Here is a 24,734-nt window from a genome sequence, read left to right on the forward strand (position 1 = left end):
ACTACTGTAAATTAATGATCGTAAAGTTGTACTCCATATCCTGGTACAAGCATTTATGTAGAGGATAGACAATATTTAAGGATATCCCTGTCCCAAATATCACGGTCGGCAGGCATTTTTTTTACTATAGAGTCCACCTAATGACTAATATAAGAGTTCAAAGGCAAGAAAATTACTTTAAGGGTGTTCCTGCCCCATAATGACATTATTGAATGGGTCCCTATCAGTGCTGGGGTCTCCTTGCCCCAATTTCCATTGATAACATCTACAATACACTACAAGCATGAAGCAAGCTCAGAAGCAGCACCCAAGACAAATTGCTGTGGTCAGAACTGGCTCCAACCATAAAAGTTTAACCCTTAGATGTCAATTGTGGATAAAAATGGGAATGATGTGTGCCTACTGACTCCCTTTGCCCCCATCAACACGATTGTAGGCTGCTGCTGATGGCATGGTCGTGGGACCTATAGACTTTGCCATGTTTGTAGACTTGTACAGCCTAGCCACAGGCGGGGCATCCTAAGGAATAGGTAATTTTACAATACACTGCAATATTACGGTATTGTAGTGTATTGTACAAGTGATCAGATGATCACAGGTTCAACACAAAAAAAATAAAAAAATTAGTTCATGCCATTCATCTTTATCCCGAAACATAAATAAGATCTAAAAAAAGTTAGATATTCATATAGGCACATGCATAACTGACCAAACTAATAAAATAGCAGCAAAACATTTAAACCATACGCTAAAAGGCGAATCAGAAAAAAATATTAATTGGCATAATGGCTATTTTTATGTCACTTCACCTCCCAAAAATGGAATATAAAGAGAACAGAAAGTCAAATGGACCCCAGAAGGCTAATGATAAAAAATAAAGCATGAACTATAAAAATCTAATCATCATACAACACTATGGAGAAAAAGATTAAAATGTTAATGCTCTTGGAAGGCGACGAGTAAAGATCAGATGCAAAGAGGAACCCACTGGGACTCTGTCGCCCTACGTAAACTTTGGGCCGGCACTGTTACTAAGGAAGTGTCATACATTACAATTGGTGGGGGCTTGACCTTTGGAACTAAGATCTCGTTGCTATTTCCCAAACACAGGGGCACCACAAGCTATCTGCTTTGCCCTATACAAGTAATTGGGGCTGTGTTGTATTTCCCTGCACACCGGAGACTTGGTGTGTACAGTTGAAGGAAAATCACACATCTATCACTAAGGTCCACAAGGGGTCCATCAGTTTGAGCCCATTTTTTCTAAGAAGTTATATTTTGACACAAACGGAAGTGCCCCTAGATTTACCAAATTGCTGTCAAAGTAGATTTTCAAAGTTTTACTTCACTCTAATAATACGTTTTTCCCATTGATAGGGCCAAACTACTGGAAGGAGAATTTGGCAGGAATATTCTGAACGCTGCACAGATATTAATCACTGGCACATTAGTCAGGAAGCCTTAGGACAGCACAAATGAGATCCAGTGCTGGCAGTGTACTCTCCCCGAGCTATGCTAATATGCCGCTCTTCAGAGGCCTAAGTCAGCGTATTCCCACGCTAAGAGTACCTTTCAAATACCGTCATCTTGGCTGATGCAGCACCCAGCTGACCCATTCCGTGTATCCTAGGTCCGCGGAGCACCTAACTGCCACATCGAAAATATAAATCAACGAACAAACCTAGGAGTCAAAGAAATCTTCGCTGCTGCCAGAATCTAATCACGACCAGTCATAGATTTTCCCATTATACCTCTGATCAGAAGTATTGATCTGCTTGGAGGACGGTCTATTAATTACCAGCCAGATGGATCCGTTTCCATACTCTTAATTTTGCCACTGATCAACTCATATCTTCAACAAGTAAGAAGAAATTGCACTTGTTAGATCTGAGGAGTAGAAAACATCTCGGCTATTAGAGGAAAGAATGGATATGACTGCGATAGGTAAGAATTGTAAGAATGTTGGATTCGTAAATTACAAAATTAAATCAGACTCCTGATTGGTGGGGAATTTTAGAAGTACTATTCACTTTTTACGATGCCATTTCAAAAATAGATCTCCTGAAACTATGCCGATTATTTTTCTATCAAAACCTAAATTGATCAGCTAACGTGTGGAAGAAAATCTTGTAGTAAGTCTTTGATTTCCTTACAGCTCCTCCGCAGGAGAAATAAAGCATTACACAGATTGCATTGAAATCAATCTCTATTATGCATGGACATGTCATGTACTCCAGAATAAGAAATGGGGGACTCAGAGTAATTCAATATTCCCTAATGAACTATTTTGGGGCATATATATAGAAATCAATCGATCTCATAGCAAAACATCAAATTGGCCCTGTTGTTATTGCCACCAAATGTACTATGCTTTTTTTTATTGCCTATAGTTCCAATTTTACACCGTAAAATTATTTTAGAATATTTAACCTTTTTGAATTGCCAAAATTCTGGATAAATGCTGTCACCTCTAGGGAAAGATAACTCTATATGGATTTATAAAATTATTATTGATCTCAACTTGAGCTGTATACACACCTGTCTTCAGTGAGCTCCACCTATTGGTGACTGCAGGTAGCAACTATGATGATGTCACTAGTTTAGGTCCTAACTCACTCCCACCATGGGCCCATGTATGTCCTCTTTTTTTCATATTTATACTACTAAGGATATTTGAAAATTAGTATTCTAAGCCAACATGCTATAAATTTGCTGCAGTTTGCCTTTCTATAATTTAGCTTATTGACTGCCAGTTAGGGGCCCATTCTGAGTATGCTATGGGCCCCATGACTTTAGTGATGTTCCTAGTGGTATACAGTGACAACCTGCATTGCAAAACATTTTGCTGTGATTCGGAGAGTTTAGCTGTTAGAACTCATAGGAGCCCAAGTCCTCATGTGCCCTCACTTCACCGTTCTTTACAACAGAACTTGGGAGGCAGCCAAGACAACTGCTTCTGATTCTACATAGAAATCTATACTTTTAGATATTGTTTTTAACTTGAAAGAAGTCAAAAAATTAATTCAAGTCTTCAAAGGAGGTTGCATAATAAAAAGGTAAAGGAAAAGCTTCAGTGTACAGACACGTGACATCTCATACTAGGGAATTGCATTATCAGCAGTTTCTTAATATAAAGTTTGATATATCTTACACCGGAAAGGAATTCTGAAAAACTGTGTCGCTATACAAAAACTAGTTTGGGGGGCCTGGATAGGAAGGGGGCTAATGGGACCTGGCACTCCCTCTACTTGTAGTATGGATTTTGAACACTTATTAAAGAGAACCTGTTACTTGCCGTAAATATGTCCTTTTATTAACTGTTGTAAATGCCGCCGTTCTCCTGAATCTGATGTTTCCTTCCTTTTATTTCTGCACCTCTCCATTCCTGAGATATGGCCCCTTCTTCCCTATTTATAAATCTAGTCATTTAGTCATTTGGGCGTGGCCATCATAAAGAAACCCCCATAGAAGAGTTATTGACCACTCCCCTCCCAAAGACTAGATTTATATACACACGAAAGAGAAGGTTACATCTTAGGATTGGAGAGTCGTAGAAACAAAAGAAAAACAACGCCAGAGTTAGAAGAATAGCGGCATTTACACCAGGTAAAAAAAAATTACTTATTTATGGCAAGTCACAGGTTCCCTTTAAGTTCCAGTGAAGCAGCTGAGCGAATATGTGAACTATACAGAATACACAGTGAAGGAGGACAGTTAAAAAAAACCTAAATTCTGTCATTGCTTTGGGGATTTGTTGTTATAGCTTTGATGAGTGGTAGTGATTCTCCAGGTCAGGGTGATACCAAACTTGTTTCTTTATATAAATATGTATACCGTGTGTGTGTGTGTATATATATATAAATATACACTCACTGGCCACTTTATTAGGTACACCATGCTAGTAACGGGTTGGACCCCCTTTTGCCTTCAGAACTGCCTCAATTCTTCGTGGCAGAGATTCAACAAGGTGCTGGAAGCATTCCTCAGAGATTTTGGACCATATTGACATGATGGCATCACACAGTTGGCGCAGATTTGTCGGCTGCACATCCCTGATGCGAATCTCCCGTTCCACCACATCCCAAAGATGCTCTATTGGATTGAGATCTGGTGACTGAGGAGGCCATTTGAGTACAGTAAACTCATTGTCATGTTCAAGAAACCAATCTGAGATGATTCGAGCTTTATGACATGGCGCATTATCCTGCTGAAAGTAGCCATCAGATGTTGGGTACATTGTGGTCATAAAGGGATGGACATGGTCAGCAACAATACTCAGGTAGGCTGTGGCGTTGCAACGATGCTCAATTGGTACCAAGGGGCCCAAAGAGTGCCCAGAAAAAATTCCCCACACCATGACACCACCACCACCAGCCTGAACCGTTGATACAAGGCAGGATGGATCCATGCTTTCATGTTGTTTACGCCAAATTCTGACCCTACCATCCGAATGTCGCAGCAGAAATCGAGACTCATCAGACCAGGCAACGTTTTTCCAATCTTCTACTGTCCAATTTCGATAAGCTTGTGCAAATTTTAGCCTCAGTTTCCTGTTCTTAGCTGAGAGGAGTGGTACCCAGTGTGGTCTTCTGCTGCTGTAGCCCATCTGCCTCAAAGTTCGACGCACTGTGCGTTCAGAGATGCTCTTCTGCCTACCTTGGTTGTAACGGGTGGCAATTTGAGTCACTGTTGCCTTTCTATCAGCTCGAACCAGTCTGCCCATTCTCCTCTGACCTCTGGCATCAACATGGCATTTCCGGCCACAGAACTGCCGCTCACTGGATTTTTTTTCTTTTTCGGACCATTCTCTGTAAACCCTAGAGATGGTTGTGCGTGAAAATCCCAGTAGATCAGCAGTTTCTGAAATACTCAGACCAGCCCTTCTGGCACCAACAATCATGCCACGTTCAAAGGCACTCAAATCACCTTTCTTCCCCATACTGATGCTCGGTTTGAACTGCAGGAGATTGTCTTGACCATGTCTACATGCCTAAATGCACTGAGTTGCCGCCATGTGATTGGCTGATTAGAAATTAAGTCTTAACACACAGTTGGACAGGTGTACCTAATAAAGTGGCCAGTGAGTGTATATATATATATATTTTTTTTTTTGTGTGTATATATATATATATATATATATATATATTTGTATGTTTATATTATTACATTTTTTTTTTACATTTTTGGTGAAAGAAAATCATAACTTTGCAAAAATAAAGTTTAGTTTTCTGTTTCCATTTCCAGAGAATGTTAGCTTTTTATTTTTCCAAAGAAGGGCTTATTTTTTGCACTGTCAACTGTTTTCATTGATATTGTTTTGGATATATACAGCATTTTTATTACTTTTTTTTTTATTTGGGGTAGGTGCGGCCACCTAAAAAAAATTGATTCTCTATATCTGGTAATTTTTTTTGTTTTATGTTATAATCTTAGGTTAAGTAATCTATTCTATTATTTCTAAACAGTGTTTTTCGGTGATTCCTTTCTATCCCCGTTCATACTGCACCCACACACACAAATGATACACCATTTGAAAGGTAAACTTGCCCCCTTCAGCAAGAAAATAGCCAAACAAACCACACATCCACGATTTGATCACAAAGTACAGTTTAAACATTAATTTTCATAAACCTGCAGTAAGGAAAAATGACCTGCAGGTGGCACCACAGTACCCCAAAGCACACTACCAACACATTTGTAAACACGCACTGCTTTTTTGCTGATTACTTCTCCCCACACACACACATGATACACCATTTGATAGGTAAACTTGCTCCCTTCAGCAAGAAAATAGCCAAACAAACCACACCTTCATGATTTTATCACTAAATACAGTTTAAACATTCATTTTCATAAACCTGCAGAAAGACACAATGACCTGCAGGTGGCACCTCAACTGGAAAACATTTTTTGGCCTCTACTTATCAAAACAATTTATAGTATTACCAATCTACATATATAAATACCTGTCTGTGTCCATCAGCTCATGAAGTACATTTACATTTGACCAGCTTGCTTTTTCTGAAATTGCTTGTGGCCCCCGACGACCAATGTGCGAAAATTTTGCACGGGCCTGTATATAAAGATAAATCGGGTTTTGCGGATGCCAATATTAATGTTTGAATTTCTATATTTTTGTATTGGGAACAGCACCATACACGCACCAAACTTTAGCAGTACTTATACGGTGGATGTGCTTCACAAGTCATATGGAATAAACCTTGGCATGTCGTTGAAAGTGATCATATTCATTTGTTGGGCTGGTGCACGGCCCCCATCTTACCAGGCTGGATTGAACCAATATCACAAGGTTACCATAGTCCAAGAAGGCCTTGACATGACAGGACAGTTTTTTTGCAAAACGATTTCAGATCTGAGGCTCAGTCGCTAGTCCTGGGGATTCAACACAATGATCACAACTCATAACTGCATTTATGCCTTTTTGTCTATTTATTTTTTTTTTTGCCTGTTTCTCATTTGCACCTTATTTTTCTATTCATTTTTACCTAAGTCTATTTTTCATGTGCTTTTTTAATGTTTGATATTGTGGGCCAACTATGTGGTCTCTAGATGTTTTTGGCTAATTCATCAATTGTGACTTTTTAAAAACTCGCAACATTGTTATGCAAGTGTACCGCAGTTCCCTTTTGGAGTGGTGACTTAATAAAAAAAAATTAAATGATTAATAGTGCCCAGTAGGTTCAGAAAATAGTGACTGACACGCTCCATGGGTGAAGAGGACTACTTACAGAATTATGTCCCAGGTCTCTAGCACTGGAATAATCCTGGTAGCCTTGGCAAGGAGTCCTTTCTAAGGATACATCCCCACTCCTGTAGAAGTTTGAGGGATAGTCCATTTTCTGGAATCTTTGTTCTATTAATATTTTTGTTTTCCTCTGTGGGACCTCCAACGATCGCAAGAAATGGAGGTCCAGCACTCTTCTGAAGACAAAAGATTTATGGCTTTATTGGCCACAAGTTATAATCCAGCTCAGACCATCAAGAGATACAGCTGAGGCGTTTCGAACAAACAAATGTTGATTGAGAACATTTACTTGCTCGAAACGCGCCAGTGAATCTCTTAATGGTCTGAGCTGGATTATAACTTGTGGACAATAAAGCCATAAATCTTTTGTCTTCAGAAGAGTGCTGGACCTCTTTTTCTAAGGGTGAGCTGTTTTTTTTTCTGATTAACCCTGCAGCGATCCGTTACAATCTATGGGATAACCTGTTAGCAAGTGGTCGGTTTTCCCATCGTGCCACCACTGGAGAAGTGATACATAGTTCTCATTATGGGCTTCATGTGTGACGCATGGACATGGTGGATCCACCAGAGAAAGAGACCCTGATCTCTGTTCTAGCTAATAGATGACAGTCCTGTTTTTCTTATAGGAGGTTATAAAATGGACACCCCTTTAAGGAAAAATAATTAAATATTCATGACTATTGAAATACTTGTTTAAACAGCGGCCGCCTCTGAAGGACATTATTGTAGATGGCTCACTCATACTGAATTGATCTAGTGACGTGTCCCGCAGTGCTGTTCAGAGTCAGGATTATGCGGGGTAATTATTATAATTACATCATTAATAAAATCATTTAAACAAACAAGATACAACGGGCACAAGAGCCCTGCTAAAAACGAGTTTATAATCTACAGGAATAAGAATGTGGATTCAAGTTGTGAAGGGACCTGGAAGGTGACAGGACATGCATTTTAAGTCAGCTCTGAGACGTGATCCAATCTACTGGGTTATAGTCCACAGCTTTTCTTAAAGAAGCACTCCTCCTCCTCCCATCCAACTTTTTATCCTTCGAACATATTGCACTCATCATATTATACAGCCTTGTGTACTTACAATTGCTTATTTTGCCTTTCTACTCAGCTAATACTTCCTATTCTGCTACTGAAATCACATGATTGAAAACATACTAGTCGAATCCTTCTATGTTCTATGAAGAAACAGGAAGACTATTTTCCCTGCATGAGTCATAAGTCCCTGCAAAAGTCCCCGGTAGGGGGAGGGTGGAGCAGCTGGGTCATGAGATGAAAAGGAGAATAATAAATGCAGGGAGAAGAGACTTCCTGTTTCTACAAAGAGCAGAGAAAAGAGAAGAATTAGCTGGGTAGAAAGGTAAAGTGAGCAATTGTAAGTACACAGTGCTGTATAATATGATGACTGCAATATATCAAGAGGATAAAACTTTGAAGGGAAGAGGGCTTCTTTAATCCGTTCACACCATCGCCATTTTCATTTTTTTTTCCTTTTCCTTTTTTCCTCCTCTTCTTCAAAGAGCCATAACTTTTTTAGATTTTTGTCAATATATCCATATAATTGCATGATTTTTGAGGGGAAGAGTTGTATTTTTGAATGGCACCATTGATTTTACCATATGTTATATGGATTTTTTTTTTCTTGTTCTCCAGTTCCAATTTTTCTGGGACTGTCTTGATTTTTCTTAAAAGCAATCTCAGCAAATTTGAAATGTCTTAAAAGACTTTAGGACTCCCGAAAAGTAGTGAACACATACATAATGAGCTACTAAAGGATAGCTAAAATGGTATTGTTGGATAATAGTGCTTATGAATACATTCAGTTTTGCAATTGATTATTACATTTTCAGATGTTCTTTGGGTATTAACACATTTCTTTAGTTTACAACTTATTGCCTTGGAGACAGACCACCTCTGCTAAACAGAAGAACATTCACAGTGCTTACAAGATCTTTATTATTGAGCTTGTAAGCACTGTTTTGAAACCAGAGCTGTTACCTCGGCCAGCTTCACCACACTGCTTACAATCTAGATAGCAGAGGTGGTCGGTCTCCTAGACAACAAGATGTAGAGAAAAGTGTTAACATCTCACGAGCGGCTGCAAGTTATAATAAGCAGTAAATTGCAAGTGTGCTTGTTTTACAAGCTCTTTCCAACAATATCCATCTATTAAGATGAGAATAACCTCTCTCCTTCTTCCTTCCTGCTAGTTTTGTGACTTAAAGGGGTTTTTCCCACAAACAAGAGTTAATTTTGATTAATAGATCTTGGAATAATATTAATTTCCACTTTTGGATGTGTTCAGTAAAAATGTTCCTGTGCTAAGAAAATCTTGGGCAGGGGAGGGAGCTAAAAAGTATCCAGACATTGCAGCAGAGGATCACAAATGATTCTTTCTTTGAAGTAAAGCATTGTTTAAAAACAGGCAGGGAAATGTTTCATCTCTCAAAAAGAATCAACTGCGATCTTGTGCTATCTTATCTGTATACTCTTTTGCTTCCCCCCCTGCCCAGGAGACGTGGTATGATCAGACCATGCTCCTGTACGGACAGACACAGCCATTACACAGTACACAGCAGGGGAACATTTATAAGATTATCTCAGCACAGATACGTTTTATTTAAATATATCCAATTGTGGAAATTATTATTATTCCAAGATCTATTGATTAAAATGAACTTCTGTTCCTGGGAAAACTCTTTAAATGACGGGGCAGAATTATGATTAAATGCCGTTCATAAAGTTAAACCACGACCTAAGTGTTGCTTCTCGGGCACCATTTCAATGAAACTTGTATGATGATGTCCATTGTGCCATTTGAGAGCTCCCGAATCCAACAGCTGACATTATATATATATATATACACTGTATATATACTGTATACACGGTATATGTATTCTTTTTCTTTCTTCTTTTACATTTTAAAAATAACAAAAAGGAAAATACGCCGTTGCAAAAGTTTGGCACCCTGCATGGTTAGTGTCACGTCGCTGTCAGACTCGGGGCCTGCTGGTTCGGCTTCGGCCACTAGGAGGCGCCGGACTGACACATCGCCGCCAGACTCGGGGCCTGCTGTTCCAGTCTCAGCCACTAGGAGGCACCAGACCGTCGCGTCGCCGTCAGACTCGGGGACGGCTGTTCCTGCCTCGGCCACTGGGAGGCGCCGTGGTTCACCCCTGGGTGAGGGTGGTGACAGAGAAGAGGCTCCTGTGCAGGCATCTGGTGGGCGCAGGCTCCACCCCTCTGTCAGTCATGTAGGGCTTACTGCATCACCATCTGGCCTGGTCCTGGGGGTGGTGTTAATTGCATCATCAGTCCGGGAAACAGTGAGGGATGACCTGATCCCTCAAATACCTTGGGACTGGTCTTGCAGACCGCCGGATATATTCTTGGTTCCCCTGCGTGCTACTGTGTGAATTGCTATAGTTAACGCTGCCCTCAGCCTGGATTTCTGACCATTCTATTGCCTGCCATTTTTGTACCTCTGCCTCTCTTCCAATTTTTTGACGCTGACCTTCGCTTGGATTCCTGACCCTTCTGCTGCCTGCTGATTCTGTACCTTTGCTGCCATTCTGGTTTTACTGACCTTGGCCTGGACTTTTGACACTTCTTCTGCATGCTGATTTTGCACCTCTGTTGCCCTCCGGCCTCCGACTCCTGCCTCCTGACCACGATTATGGGTTTTAGTTTTAACGCCTTGGCGGCAATCCTGCTCTGGACCACTACTCCACCAGACAGCTACCCCCTGGGCCTTGCTACAATTCCAGATCCCTGTATAGGGGTTAAGGGTCTCGGGGTTACTCGGGGTGCTGTTCCTACTGCAGCCCAGATTCGCAGACGGCCGTCACAGTTAGTACCTAGTAGCATCCCCTTTTGAAAGTATGACAGCTTGTAAATGTTTTTACAAGACATGACAAGAGTCTTTGAATTCTTGTTTGAGGGATTTTCATCCATTCTTCCGTGGAAAATTCTTCCCATTCTGTGAGATTCCTGGGTCGTCTGGCATCCTCTGTGATTTTGAGGTCTAGTAGCCACAGACTGTAAATGATGTTCAGTTCAGGGTAGCGTGAGGGCCATTGTAAAACCTTCAAGCTTGTGACTTTTAAGGTCATCTACTGTGGATTTTGATGTGTGTTTAGGATCATTATCCATTTGTAGAAGCCATCCTCTTCTTCTTTTCACCTTCAGCTTTTTTTTTTACAGATGGTGTTATGTTTGCATCAAGAATTTGTTGAAATTTCATTGAATCTATTCTTCCCTCTACCCATGAAATGTTCCCTGTGCCATTGGCTGTAACACAACCCCAAAGCATGATTGATAAATGGTTGGCGAGATGTTCTTTTCCTGAAATTCTGTACCATTTTTTTCTCCACACATACATTTGATCATTATGGCCAAAGAGTTCTACTTTAAGAAATCCACAGGACTTGTTTCCAAAATACATCAGGCTTGTTTAGATGTTCTTTTTCATACTTCTGATGCTGCATTTTAAGGTGAGGATGCAGGAGAGGTTTTCTTCTGATGGCTCATCCATGAAGGCCATATTTGTGCAGGTGTCTCTGAACAGTAAAACAATGAACAACTTCAGAGTCTGCTAAATGTTTCTGAAGGTCTTTTACAGTCAAGCAGGGGGTGCTGAGTTGCCTCTTTAGCAATCCTACAAGCAGCTCTCACTGAAGTTTTGCTTGGTCTTCCACACCTTATCTTGACCTCCACTGTTCCGGTTAACTGCCATTTCTTAATTACATTTCAAACTGAGGAAAGGGCAACATGAAAACACTTTTCTATCTTCTTATAGATTTCTCCTGCTTTGTGGGCCTCTACCATTTACATTTTCAGAGTCCTAAGCAGCTGGTTAGAAGAACATATGGCTCCTGTTTTTTGGCAGAAGGTTAGAGGAGGCTGGGTTTTTATAAAGCTTGGAAATTTACATCACTAACGTAGATAGTGAACAAGCCATAACCCTAAAAGGCTAATTAAGGCCACAGGTGCCCAATCTTTGGCATCTGCCCATTTTCCTTTTTTTAATTTCTTTTAAATGAAAAAAGGCACTATATATATATATATATATATATATATATATATATACACAGTACAGACCAAAGGTTTGGACACACCTTCTCATGCAAAGAGTATTCTTTATTTTCATGACTATGAAAATTGTAGACTCACTCTGAAGGCATCAAGACAATGAATTAACACGTGTGGAATTTTCAGTGAAACAGCTGAAAATATGTCTTATATTCTAGGTTCTTCAAAGTAGCCACCTTTTGCTTTGATTACTGCTTTGCACACTCTTGGCATTCTCTTGATGAGCTTCAAGAGGTAGTCACCGGAAATGGTTTTCACTTCACAGGTGTGCCCTGTCAGGTTTCATAAGTGGGCGTTCTTGCCCTATAAATGAGGTTGGGACCATCAGTTGTGTTGTGCAGAAGTCTGCTGGATACACAGCTGATAGTCCTACTGAATAGACTGTTAGAATTTGTATTATGGCAAGAAAAAATCAGCTAAGGCTAAGTAAAGAAAAACGAGTGGCCAGAAATGAAGGTCAGTCAGTCCGAAAAATTGGGAAAACTTTGAAAGTGTCCCCAAGTGCAGTGGAAAAACCATCAAGCGCTACAAAGAAACTGGCTCACATGAGGACCGCACCAGGAAAGGAAGACCAAGAGTCACCTCTGCTGCGGAGGATAAGTTCATCCGAGTCACCAGCCTCAGAAATCGCAGGTTAACAGCAGCTCAGATTAGAGACCAGGTCAATGCCATACAGAGTTCTAGCAGCAGACACATCTCTACAACAACTGCTAAGAGGAGACTTTGTGCAGCAGGCCTTCATGGTAAAATAGCTGCTAGAAAACCACTGCTAAGGACAGGCAACAAGCAGAAGAGACTTGTTTGGGCTAAAAAACACAAGGAATGGACATTAGACCAGTGGAAATCTGTGCTTTGGTCTGATGAGTCCAAATTTGAGATCTTTGGTTCCAACCACCGTGTGTTGATGTGACGCAGAAAAGGTGAACGGATGGACTCTACATGGCTGGTTCCCACCGTTAAGCATGGAGGAGGAGGTGTGATGGTGTGGGGGTGCTTTGCTGGTGACACTTGGGGATTTATTGAAAATTGAAGGCATACTGAACCAGCATGGCTACCACAGCATCTTGCAGACAATGACCCCAAACACACCTCCAGGCTGTGTAAGGGCTATTTGACCAAGAAGAAGAGTGATGGTGTGCTACGCCAGATGACCTGGCCTCCACAGTCACCAGACCTGAACCCAATCGAGATGGTTTGGGGAGAGCTGGACCGCAGAGTGAAGGCAAAAGGGGCAACAAGTGCTAAGCATCTCTGGGAACTCCTTCAAGACTGTTGGAAGACCATTTCCGGTGACTACCTCTTGAAGCTCATCAAGAGAATGCCAAGAGTGTGCAAAGCAGTAATCAAAGCAAAATGTGGCTACTTTGAAGAACCTAGAATATAAGACATACCTTCAGTTGTTTCACACTTGTTTGTTAATTACATAATTCCACATGTGTAAATTCATAGTTTTGATGCCTTCAGAGTTAATCTACAATTTTAATAGTCATGAAAATAAAGAAAACTCTTTGAATGAGAAGGTCTGTCCAAACTTTTGGTCTGTACTGTATATATATATATCTTGTGCCTAAAATACAAAGGAAATGTGTCATCTCTAACTTTTGGCCTTTTGGAGATCATTTCATCTCCAAATGTCCACAATTATTATTATTATTATTATTATTATTATTATTATTATTATTATTATTATTATTTTGACAAGGGGTGACCAAACTTTTACGTGCCACTGTATAGGAATCCAAGGGCACCCCCATTTGACTCTCCACAGCCAATAAGCAACCTAACGGGTTCCTGCGATGTCTCAGCGGGCCCAAAGGCTGAGAGAGAGAACCTGTCTTTCTAACCACTTAGATGCCCATGGTCGTTTCTCCACTGCACCTACGGGGTAAACTGCTATGAACAGAGCTGTTTTTTATTGCACCTGTAACTGGTGGGTGTGGGCTGTGTAAAACAGCCAGCACTCACCAGGGATGGCTCAGCCAAACAAATCCTACAGACCTTTGACATACGACGATGGAGGAGAAAATCCGGAAGAAATGCCAGGAAGGAGTAGGGCTGTTGGGCACCGGGCCCCCTAGTTCCTTCACCTGGGGACATTGGCCCAATGGTCATGAAATCAGGACAACTGTCTATATACTGTAACTCATCTAAAAAGGCTTATGGGGACTCATTAAGTGAATTAGATCACAGGTAGGTTCCATTTCTGCAAAAAAAGTGTATCAGACCTGTACAAATATGTGCACTGGCAAATGTCTGCCGTTACGGGGATTTTCCAGATGAAAAAATTAATCCAAGAACAGGGCATAGGTTAAACCCGCCTTCCCTCTATACCTACCACTTTAATCCTAGCATGTGACCACTAAGTCCTGTGATTGGCTGCAGTGATCATGTGATCACTAAGTCCAGTGATTGGCTGCAGTGATCATGTGATCACTAAGTCCAGTGATTGGCTGCAGTGATCATGTGATCACTAAGTCCAGTGATTGGCTGCAGTGATCATGTGATCACTAAGTCCAGTGATTGGCTGCAGTGATCATGTGATCACTAAGTCCAGTGATTGGCTGCAGTGATCATGTGATCACTAAGGCCAGTGATTGGCTGCAGTGATCATGTGACCACTAAGGCCAGTGATTGACTGCAGTGATCATGTGATGATTTATGACATGTAATAGCTGCAGGTAGTAGTAGGCAGGAATCTTGAGAAGCAGCAGGAAATGTAAAACATGAAAACACTTTTTTTTAACCCATTTACTGCTGATAGACAAATTTTGATAAATTCTGGAAAACCTCTTTAATTAATTGAGAATGTTGAATGTGGATCGAACAAAAAAAATTACAGGGTCCATGAAAAAAAAATCTATACTCTGATGGGGCTATTAGCTTGTGTTATTAGCTCTGATTGAGTTATGTCCGCCATAGAACGGCTGTCCATTGGAAAATCTAGCCTGCTTCTTCCTTTAAATATCGCCACCCTTAGGTTATCTATGGTATTGCAGCTTAACCTCAATTAAATATTGTAATACCAGACATAACCTATGGACTGGAGTGGCACTGTTTGCGAGATGAAGCAGAACATTTTTGCCTAATTCAAGACAACTCATAGAAATACTGTAAGTCGTTCCCAGTCCACTTGCGAACATGTTATCAGCAAAAATTGATGAAAGATATGAGATTTTCTAAGAAGTAGGCGAGTTCCCCCTGGTGCCATCACGAATAGTAGCCGGAATATAAATGACTCCACTTTTCCACTTGAGTTGTCTTCTACAGCATCTGCGTCTACATGATAAATATGGCCACCGGCGGTGTCTGCGTCCCTCTCGTACATTCTAACCTCTGTCTCTCTTTTGCTGTCGCTGAAGGGAAGTTTTTCCAGAAGAATGGATCCTTGTTTTACATGATATCACCCATTATTAGGAGGAGGTGATCACTGTCCACTCATGAGAGATCATGGAGAATCTCAGGATACCTCCACACAAGGATTGTAAGAGGTTGTCCATTTTGGCCAGATCCTGTTGTCAGAAGAATCCCCCAAAGATGATGAAGAGTGGAGTCTGGTAATGTGTGATTAATCTCCCTGCAGCGCCACCTTAGGGCAAAGGAAGCATTACACCATTTGATTTAATGCATAGACATGCTGATGAGGAGCCTTAAAGATGACCAGTCATCATGTTTTACTTTTATGTTATTCCCGCTGTTCCCTTGAGTATTCAGATTTTTTTAATACAAGTTTTTCCAGACCGATGGGCTTTTTTGTTTAGCGATAATTTTATAATTTTTTACCAAGAGGCAGCAGCTCACAGGTTAATGCAAAGCAGCCTATAGACACGCCCCCAGAGAATCCTGGTAGCCACGCCCACTTGGAAAAAAGACCATACAAATTAGCACTAACTGAAAAGGTCCATATCTCTTTGAGCCGGATGGTGGATTTTTTAAAGAGGAAAAAAAAGCAAATAAATAATTATACATGGGAGCAGCGGAAATAAAATTGGAGCAAAAAAGGGAAGCTTTTGTCTTGTTGATGACAGGTCTTCCTTAAATGAAGATCTGCTCTATTAACTCACCATTCCATAACAGAATATTGGAAAATGGCTTTTCAAACTAAGCAATCCCATTCTTATCTGAGTCACATAAGTGCTACTTTGACCCAAAAGAATTTTAAGAGAGTTCCAATATATATTGCTGCTAATAGAATTAGTGCCACACATGTTCAAAGGTTGTGTATGGTATTGCAGGGTAGATCTATTTAAATTCAGCCATTTCATATCTATCTATCTATCTATCTATCTGTTATCTATCTATCATCTATCTATTATCGATCTATCTATATATTATCTATCTATCTATTATCTATCCATCATCTAATTATCTATTATCTATCATCTATCTATTATCTATCATCTATCTATCTATCTATTATCTATCATCTATCTATTATCTATCATCTATCTATTATCTATCATCTATCTATCTATTTATCTATCTATATATTATCTATCTGTCTATTATCTATCCATCATCTATCTATTATCTATCATCTATCTATCTATTATCTATCATCTATCATTTATCTATCTATCTATCTATCTATCTATCTATCTATTATCTATCATCTATCTATTTATCTATCTATCTATCTATCTATCTATCTATCTATATATCTATCTATCCAGAATCTATCTATTATCTATCTATCTATTATCTATCATCTATCTATCATCTATCTATCTATTTATCTATCTATATAATATCTATCTGTCTATTATCTATCCATCATCTATCTATCTATTATCTATCATCTATCTATCTATCTATCTATCTATTATCTATCTATCTATCTATCTATTATCTATCATCTATCTATCTATCTATCTATCTATCTATTATCTATCTTCTATCTATCTATCTATCTATCTATCTGTTATCTATCTATCATCTATCTATTATCGATCTATCTATATATTATCTATCTATCTATCTATCTATTATCTATCATCATCTAATTATCTATTATCTATCATCTATCTATTATCTATCATCTATCTATCTATCTATCTATTATCTATCATCTATCATCTATCTATCTATCTATCTATCTATTATCTATCATCTATCAATCTATTTATCTATCTATATATTATCTATCTGTCTATTATCTATCCATCATCTATCTATCTATTATCTATCATCTATCTATCTATTATCTATCTATCATCTATCATTTATCTATCTATCTATCTATCTATCTATCATCTATCATCTATCTATTATCTATCTAGCTAACTATCTATTTATCTATCTATCTATCTATCTATCTATAATCTATCTATTATCTATCTATCTATCTATTATCTATCATCTATCTATTATCTATCTAGCTAACTATCTATTTATCTATCTATCTATCTATAATCTATCTATTATCTATCTATCTATCTATTATCTATCATCTATCTATCTATGATCTATCTATCTATCTATCTATTTATCTATCTATATATTATCTATCTGTCTATTATCTATCCATCATCTATCTATCTATTATCTATCATCTATCTATCTATCTATTATCTATCATTTATCTATCTATCTATCTATCTATCTGTCTATCTATCTATCTATCTATCTATCTATCTATCATCTATCTATTATCTATCTAGCTAACTATCTATTTATCTATCTATCTATTTATAATCTATCTATTATCTATCTATCTATCTATCTATCTATCTATTATCATCTATCATCTATCTATCTATTATCTATCTATCTATCTATTATCTATCTATCTATCTAGCTGTCTATTATCTATCTATCTATCTATCTATCTATCTATCTATCTATCTATCTATCTATCTATCTATCTATCTATCTATCCTATCCATTCATCTAGCCATCTTATAGCTATGTAATGTGTTAGCCCGGCTCCTCTGCACCCTTCTCCTGACATCTCAGCAGTATACCCCAGCTGCACTATGTTTAGAGTCAGGAAACTAAACCCATAAACCCTCACCATAATCTGACTGACGCATATCATAAAAATGAAGTCAATGGTCTACAGATGACTGACAAGCGGGCTTATGACAGCGGTGTGCAATTACTGCTGGGTAAATCCAGGGCAGGGAGAGGGTTAATGTGCTGCTGTAGAGCAGGGGAGACATGGCAATTAATGCCTGTATGGTCACTCCAGTGTTGGAATAAATCTGCGCCCCCCTGGGATCACATTGAGGGTCTCTAGATTTTCCTTCTACATGGATTTAATTCTCTAAGAGATTGGTTCTCCATGTGTCCATGAGGAAGACCTGAGGTGATCCCAGCGCCTTGGCCACACAGGGTGCTGGGATACTCCAGTCTGCAGGAATGAAGCCTCTGCAGGGATGCTGCTCTCCAGTGAACATTGTACACTATTGGAAGCCATCTGTCATGGTCACCTTGCTGGCAGCATTTGTGCAGTCCTTGCATTGCTTCTAGGTAACTGCGCTCAATCATTCTCCATGACTCCAGCTTGAGATGTAAAGTTTCAAGATTTAGAAATGGTTTGACTCCTAATAAATGGTGAAAATGGCATCTCTATCCCCATGTGACAGCAGAAACCATGGAGCTAGTGCAAACTTTATCTGTGCCATTACAAACCCATTTAAAGGGGAAGTGTAGGTTTTTTTTTTTCAAATTTTTACCCTCCTTTTAGAGAGTTAATAAAACTGATCGGGGTCTCATATTTTTCCATACAAACGTGAAAAAATGAATAGAGAAATCTGGTTAATATTTTACTCAGCATTTTTATTTATTATTTTTTTTATTAATTTTGACTTCCCCTTATTATTGTGGTTATGGGATGCTAATGCTAACCCTACAGATATTGGATTGCAGAAGTAAGGGCAGGTAGTGGTTACTTTTACTGGCTACTTTTCCATGTATTTCGAGTTACATGTGATTTTTTTTTCCTCCTTTTTTCCCCCCACCGATCGTAGTGTGATAACTCAGCCTCTGTACTAGGGTTATTACGGTAATAATTGCAATAAAATTAGTAAAATCGGTTTAAGGACATCGCACAGTTCTACGCAATCAGTTGACTCCTGACATGTCAATGTTTACTGTAATGGAAAAGATAAATATTTAACTTTTGATTGTAAACAATATGATAGGACGATCGGTGATGACGATTGTTACCTTTCTCCTCCAGCCTTTTAAAGAATCATGCCAGCAATGCCATTTCCACTCACCTGTACCAGTCCAAGCCCCTCTCATAGTTCCTGTCAAAGAAGTGGGGTTCAGTGCCCATAGCTCTCACTTCGGGGTGCACCCTAATAAATTCCAGGACCGCTCTGGTTCCCCCCTTCTTCACCCCCACAATGATCGCCTGGGGGAGTCTCTTGTGCCCATATCGGAAGGCAGCGGTGCTATTCCCGGCGGGGTGCCCCTGGTGCTCAGTAGGTCTTTCTGGGAACCCCATTATTTCGGGGGGTTCAGTCTGATTTTTGCCATTCCAGTCGGTGTAAGAAGATAGGTCCGTGCTGGAGAAAGCGAGTGCAGCTCCGGCGTGCGGGCACAGGAGCACCTTCTGCAGCAGCTTCTTACCCCCCAGCACTGGGGGGCAGCTGAGGTGCTGCTGAGAGTCCCGGGTGTGCATGCTGGGGTGCTGCTGAGAGTCCCGGGTGTGCATGCTGGGGTGCCCACCCCGCAGGACGAGGTTGTAGCAGAGCAGGGTGCAGGACAAGCACAGGGTGCACAGGAAGAAATATCTGCGGGCATTGCGGGGGCTCAGTCTGGGTGCCATGACTCCATGCACAGGGGCCACATTGTGGCCCCCTGGGCTCCTGCATGTGTGACTGTCCCGGCAAGGCTGCACACAGATGCCGGCACTGGTGGCTGGCACACCCCCCCTGTCTGAGATCAGCTGGTGAAGGAGGGCTCACAGCTTCTCCCACCCTTCTGCCTTAACCCACCCTGTGCTAAAACAGGGCAGGGAAGCGTTACACAACGCTTAACCCCTGCCAGACTCCTCTGCTGTACAACAAATCCAAGCCCATGTCCTAGCAGCAGCTGGAATAGGGGAGATGTGTTACCTCGGAACCTGCCATCACTTACTATCACGTCTAGATCGTGGTGAACTCAGCGCACACTTTACAATAGTCCTCTGCTTCCACAGAAGATTCTCCTCCCCATTTCTTGTATTTTGGCAATTGGAATTCAGGTACAGAAAGAGTCACATATATTCTCCATGAAAATACATTTTCTAGTGTAAATGTATTGAAAACCTTTGCAGCTTATCTTATTTAAAAAAGCATTTTTTATGTAGAGTCCAAAATAATGGAGAGGATGGCTAAGGCAAACTGTGATTAGTCAATGATCACATTTCCCTCTCTATTTAGGCTGTGTTCACATGTCCTCTTCTGTTTATCCTATATTCACATCTCTTCTGTTTAATCTGTGTTCACATTTTCTACTGTTTTATTTGGACTCATAGGTAAGTTGTGTTTAGGTTGTGTTCACATCTCGTCTGTTTAGGCTGTGTTCAATCTCCTCTGTTTAGGCTGTGTTCACATCTCCTCTGTTTCGGTTGTGTTCACATGCCCCCCTCTGTTTAGGCTATGTTCATATCGCTGTCTCTTTTTAGGCTGTGTTCATATCTCCTCTGTTTAGATTCTGCTCACATCTCCTCTGTTTAGGCTGTGTTCATATCGCCTCTGTTTAGGTTGTGTTCACATCTCCTGTGTTTAGGTTGTGTTCACATCTCCTGTGTTTAGGTTGTGTTCACATCTCCTGTGTTTAGGCTGTGTTCACATCTCCTCTGTTTATGTTGTGTTCACATCTCCTCTGTTTAGGTTGTGTTCACATCTCCTCTGTTGAGGCTGTGTTCACATCTCCTCTGTTTAGGTTGTGTTCACATCTCCTCTGTTTAGGTTGTGTTCACATCTCCTCTGTTTAGGTTGTGTTCACATCTCCTCTGTTTAGGCTGTGTTCACATCTCCTCTGTTTAGGCTGTGTTCACATCTCCTCTGTTTAGGCTGTGTTCACATCTCCTGTGTTTAGGCTGTGTTGACATCTCCTGTGTTTAGGCTGTGTTCACATCTCCTGTGTTTAGGTTGTGTTCACATCTCCTGTGTTTAGGCTGTGTTCACATCTCCTGTGTTTAGGCTGTGTTCACATCTCCTCTGTTTATGTTGTGTTCACATCTCCTCTGTTTAGGTTGTGTTCACATCTCCTCTGTTTAGGCTGTGTTCACATCTCCTCTGTTTAGGCTGTGTTTGCATCTCCTCTGTTTAGGCTGTGTTCGCATCTCCTCTGTTTAGGCTGTGTTCGCATCTCCTCTGTTTACGCTGTGTTCGCATCTCCTCTGTTTACGCTGTGTTCGCATCTCCTCTGTTTAGGTTGTGTTCGCATCTCCTCTGTTTAGGTTGTGTTCGCATCTCCTCTGTTTAGGTTGTGTTCGCATCTCCTCTGTTTAGGTTGTGTTCGCATCTCCTCTGTTTAGGTTGTGTTCGCATCTCCTCTGTTTAGGTTGTGTTCGCATCTCCTCTGTTTAGGTTGTGTTCACATCTCCTCTGTTTAGGATGCATTCTCATGTCTCCCTCTGTTTAGGCTATGTTCACATCTCCTCTGTTTAGGTTGTGTTCACATCTCCTCTGTTTAGGCTGTGTTCACATCTCCTTTGTTTAGGCTGTGTTCACATCTCCTCTGTTTAGGCTGTGTTCACATCTCCTCTGTTTAGGATGCATTCTCATGTCTCCCTCTGTTTAGGCTATGTTCATATCTCTGTCTCTTTTTAGGCTGTGTTCACATCTCCTCTGTTTAGGTTGTGTTCACATGCCCCCCTCTCTTTAGGCTATGTTCACATCTCTGTCTCTTTTTAGGCTGTGTTCACATCTCCTCTGTTTAGGATGCATTCTCATGTCTCTCCCTCTGTTTAGGCTGTGTTCACATCTCCTCTGTTTAAGTTGTGTTCACATGTCCCCCTCTGTTTAGGCTAAGTTCATATCTCTGTCTCTTTTTAGGTTGTGTTCACATCTCCTCCTCTGTTTACTTATGTTAACACTGCCACTTCTGCTTAGGCTTTGTTTACATGTCAAGCTCTGTTTAGGCTGTGTTCACATATTCCCCTTTATTTAGACTACTAGATGGTGGCCCCATTCTAGCGCATAGGGTATTCTAAAATATGTATGTAGTTTATTTATGAAGATTTAAGAATAATGCGGCAGGAGATGACCTGGGCAACCGTTGGGAGATTAGCGGCTAGTGCCGCAAGTCTCCTGACGGTAGCGATGGCGTGCGTTGTTCGAATTTCGCGCCAATTTGTGTCCGGACTGCGCCTGTCGCTGATTGGTCGCGGCTGGCCGGGCGCGACCAATCAGCGACGCGGGATTTCCATGACAAACAGCGAGACAGACAGACAAAATTAGATGATTATATAGTAGATGTTGACACCCCCACTTTCTGAACTCTATTTAGTCAGTGTTCACATCTCCCTATTTAGTCTGTGTTCATAGATTTTTTTCATATTTGATGGGATGAAGAAGAGCTTAGCATAAATTATTAGATTATTCAGTTTGCCATACTTTAAGTAGAATCTATACGGCACTGTTACATCGGCACTGTATGACACTTTAGACATTATCTATTGTAAGCGACTTTTATGTTGGCTTTGAATACTGGTATTGTGTGCATACTGTAAAGCACTCTACAGTGTCTATTGAGTGGCACTATTTTCTAGTATTATATGGGAGCTTTATGATAGTATTATAAAAACACTTTATGGCAGTTTTATATAGGCACTATAAATGGCAGTATTAATTGGGTACTATATGGTAGTATTAAGAAAGCACTATTTTGCCGTGTTATTTGGTATTGTACATAGCAACTTCATTTGAGCACTTTACAGAAGTATTATAAAAGCACTACATAGAGATGTTATGGAGAACTGTATATAGCAGTATCTGTTTGGCAGATTTCTGGTGAACAACACCTTAAAAAGTCTCAACATTTTTGTGTAACTAAAAGTCAAGCTAAAATATTGCAACTTTTGTCGTTTTAATGTCATTCTTGGCTAGCTATGCCAATATGGTCAGAGCATGGGTGGGACAGGTTGTGGCTATCCACAAATTCATGAAAAGTGACATCACTTTTGCTCGGTAACTAACTTCAGAAGTCGCCTCCAATCTCTGGCGGAGGCGTATGCCAGTTAAGTGATGCGATTTATCCATTAAGTGGTGTACGTCTTATGAATTAGACTCATCATACTTCAACAAGCCCGTTCATTAAGCTTGGCGTGTACAACACCATTCTTAAAAAAATCACCCCCTATATGTCAGAGTTTTGTAGCCACTGTAAAAAAGTATTCTGAAAGCACTGTATGGTTGTATTACATGAAGACTATATGGCAGAAAGCACTGTATAGCAGTGTTATGTGAGCACTATGTGGCAGTATTATTTGCCACTGCATGGGAGTATTATGAAAGTATCCATATAGCACTGTGTACTGTAGTATTATTTGATCACTGTATTAAAGTATTATAAAACTGCTACATGGCAGAGTTAATGCACTGTATAAAACTTACATAAGTAATACCTGGAGGATTATTTAGGTAAAATAGTACCATTAAATGAAAAGTGCCTTTAAAAAGTGATTTATCCATCTCTGACGTTTAATATGCACAAGGTTCATCATATATAAAACCCTGGGAGTTCTCGGGGGTTTGGTTTGATGAGTGCCTAATTTACAAAGTCTCCTAATAGTCTTTAAATAGTACAAGATTTGTATGTTTGAAAACACGTATTTGCTTGGCCACTCCAATAATATGTCCATCGAAACAGCACTCTGCTTGTTCATATGTCATTCGCATATATTTATTTTTTTTAATACACAGATAATAGCTGGAATCCATTTTTCCACAACTAAATGAACGCTAACTAATAGAGTTGAGCGAAACGGGTCGAAAAAATTCAAAAGTCGCCGACTTTTGGCAAAGTCGGGTTTCATGAAACGAAACCCGACCCTAGGATGAGGTCGGCCACGAGGTCGGCGACTTACGCGCCAAAGTCGCGTTTCAAAAGTTTGTTTTGCGCTCTTTTTCAGCCAATCAGGATCCACGGACAATGTGGGCAACGTGATGACATAGGCACGGGTCACCACCATCTTTCAGAAGGGCATGCAAGTGATTGGCTTGCTTTGGTGGGCGTCACAGGGGGTATAAAAGGGCGTGCACGCCGACCGCCATCTTACTTCTGCCGATCTTAGCATGGGGTGAGGTTGCTGCTGATTCTGTAGGGAGAGCGTTAGGCAGGGAAGAAGACAAAAAAACTGCTTCTGCTGCTAGCGATTTGGCCTGCACAACACACCAGTCACTGTGTGTGCAGTGCAAGGGGAGGCTATATAGTGGTGTATCAGTGGTGTTGGTTGTTGGGCTGCCTTCTAAGGCTTCCTGACAGGCTGGCATTGCTGTTTACCCACTGCTCCGCAAACTGCTTTTTTAAAAGCAATCCAATCTCCCTTATCCTCTAGTCACTTTGGTCACAGCTGCGCCATCGAGCCTGTCACATAGCGCTCAGATATTCATTGGGCCTCAAACTGCTTAAGCAATCCCAATTTTTTTTTTTTGTCCTGCTGAGAAGAAAAAAAAACTGCTTCTGCTGCTGATAGCAATTTGGCCTGCACAACACACCAGTCACTGTGTGTGCAGTGCAAGGGGAGGCTATATAGTGGTGTATCAGTGGTGTTGGTTGTTGGGCTGCCTTTTAAGGCTTCCTGACAGGCTGGCATTGCTGTTTACCCACTGCTCCGCAAACTGCTTTTTTAAAAGCAATCCAATCTCCCTTATCCTCTAGTCACTTTGGTCACAGCTGTGCCATCGAGCCTGTCACATAGCGCTGAGAT

General features: G+C 40.5%; 1 protein-coding gene and 1 long non-coding RNA gene across 2 annotated transcripts in view; one reads left to right on the plus strand and one right to left on the minus strand.

The window, feature by feature from the left end:
* Window positions 1-19,824, minus strand: part of LOC141057110 (heparan sulfate glucosamine 3-O-sulfotransferase 2-like) — a 42,831-nt gene extending 23,007 nt beyond the window's left edge. The window contains exon 1 of the mRNA XM_073553659.1: window positions 19,087-19,824. Coding sequence (XP_073409760.1) covers window positions 19,087-19,640 — 554 coding nt within the window. The 5' untranslated portion in view covers window positions 19,641-19,824. The remainder of the gene's footprint in view (window positions 1-19,086) is intronic.
* The window catches only part of LOC141057111 (uncharacterized), a 212,817-nt gene continuing 207,815 nt past the window's right edge, over window positions 19,733-24,734 (plus strand). Inside the window, exon 1 of the long non-coding RNA XR_012221973.1 lies at window positions 19,733-20,057. This is a non-coding gene — a long non-coding RNA (uncharacterized lncRNA). The remainder of the gene's footprint in view (window positions 20,058-24,734) is intronic.

The sequence above is a fragment of the Dendrobates tinctorius genome, unplaced genomic scaffold (genome assembly GCF_039654945.1).
Source record: "Dendrobates tinctorius isolate UK_male_01 unplaced genomic scaffold, ASM3965494v1 ptg000202l, whole genome shotgun sequence".
Lineage (NCBI taxonomy): Eukaryota > Metazoa > Chordata > Amphibia > Anura > Dendrobatidae > Dendrobates > Dendrobates tinctorius.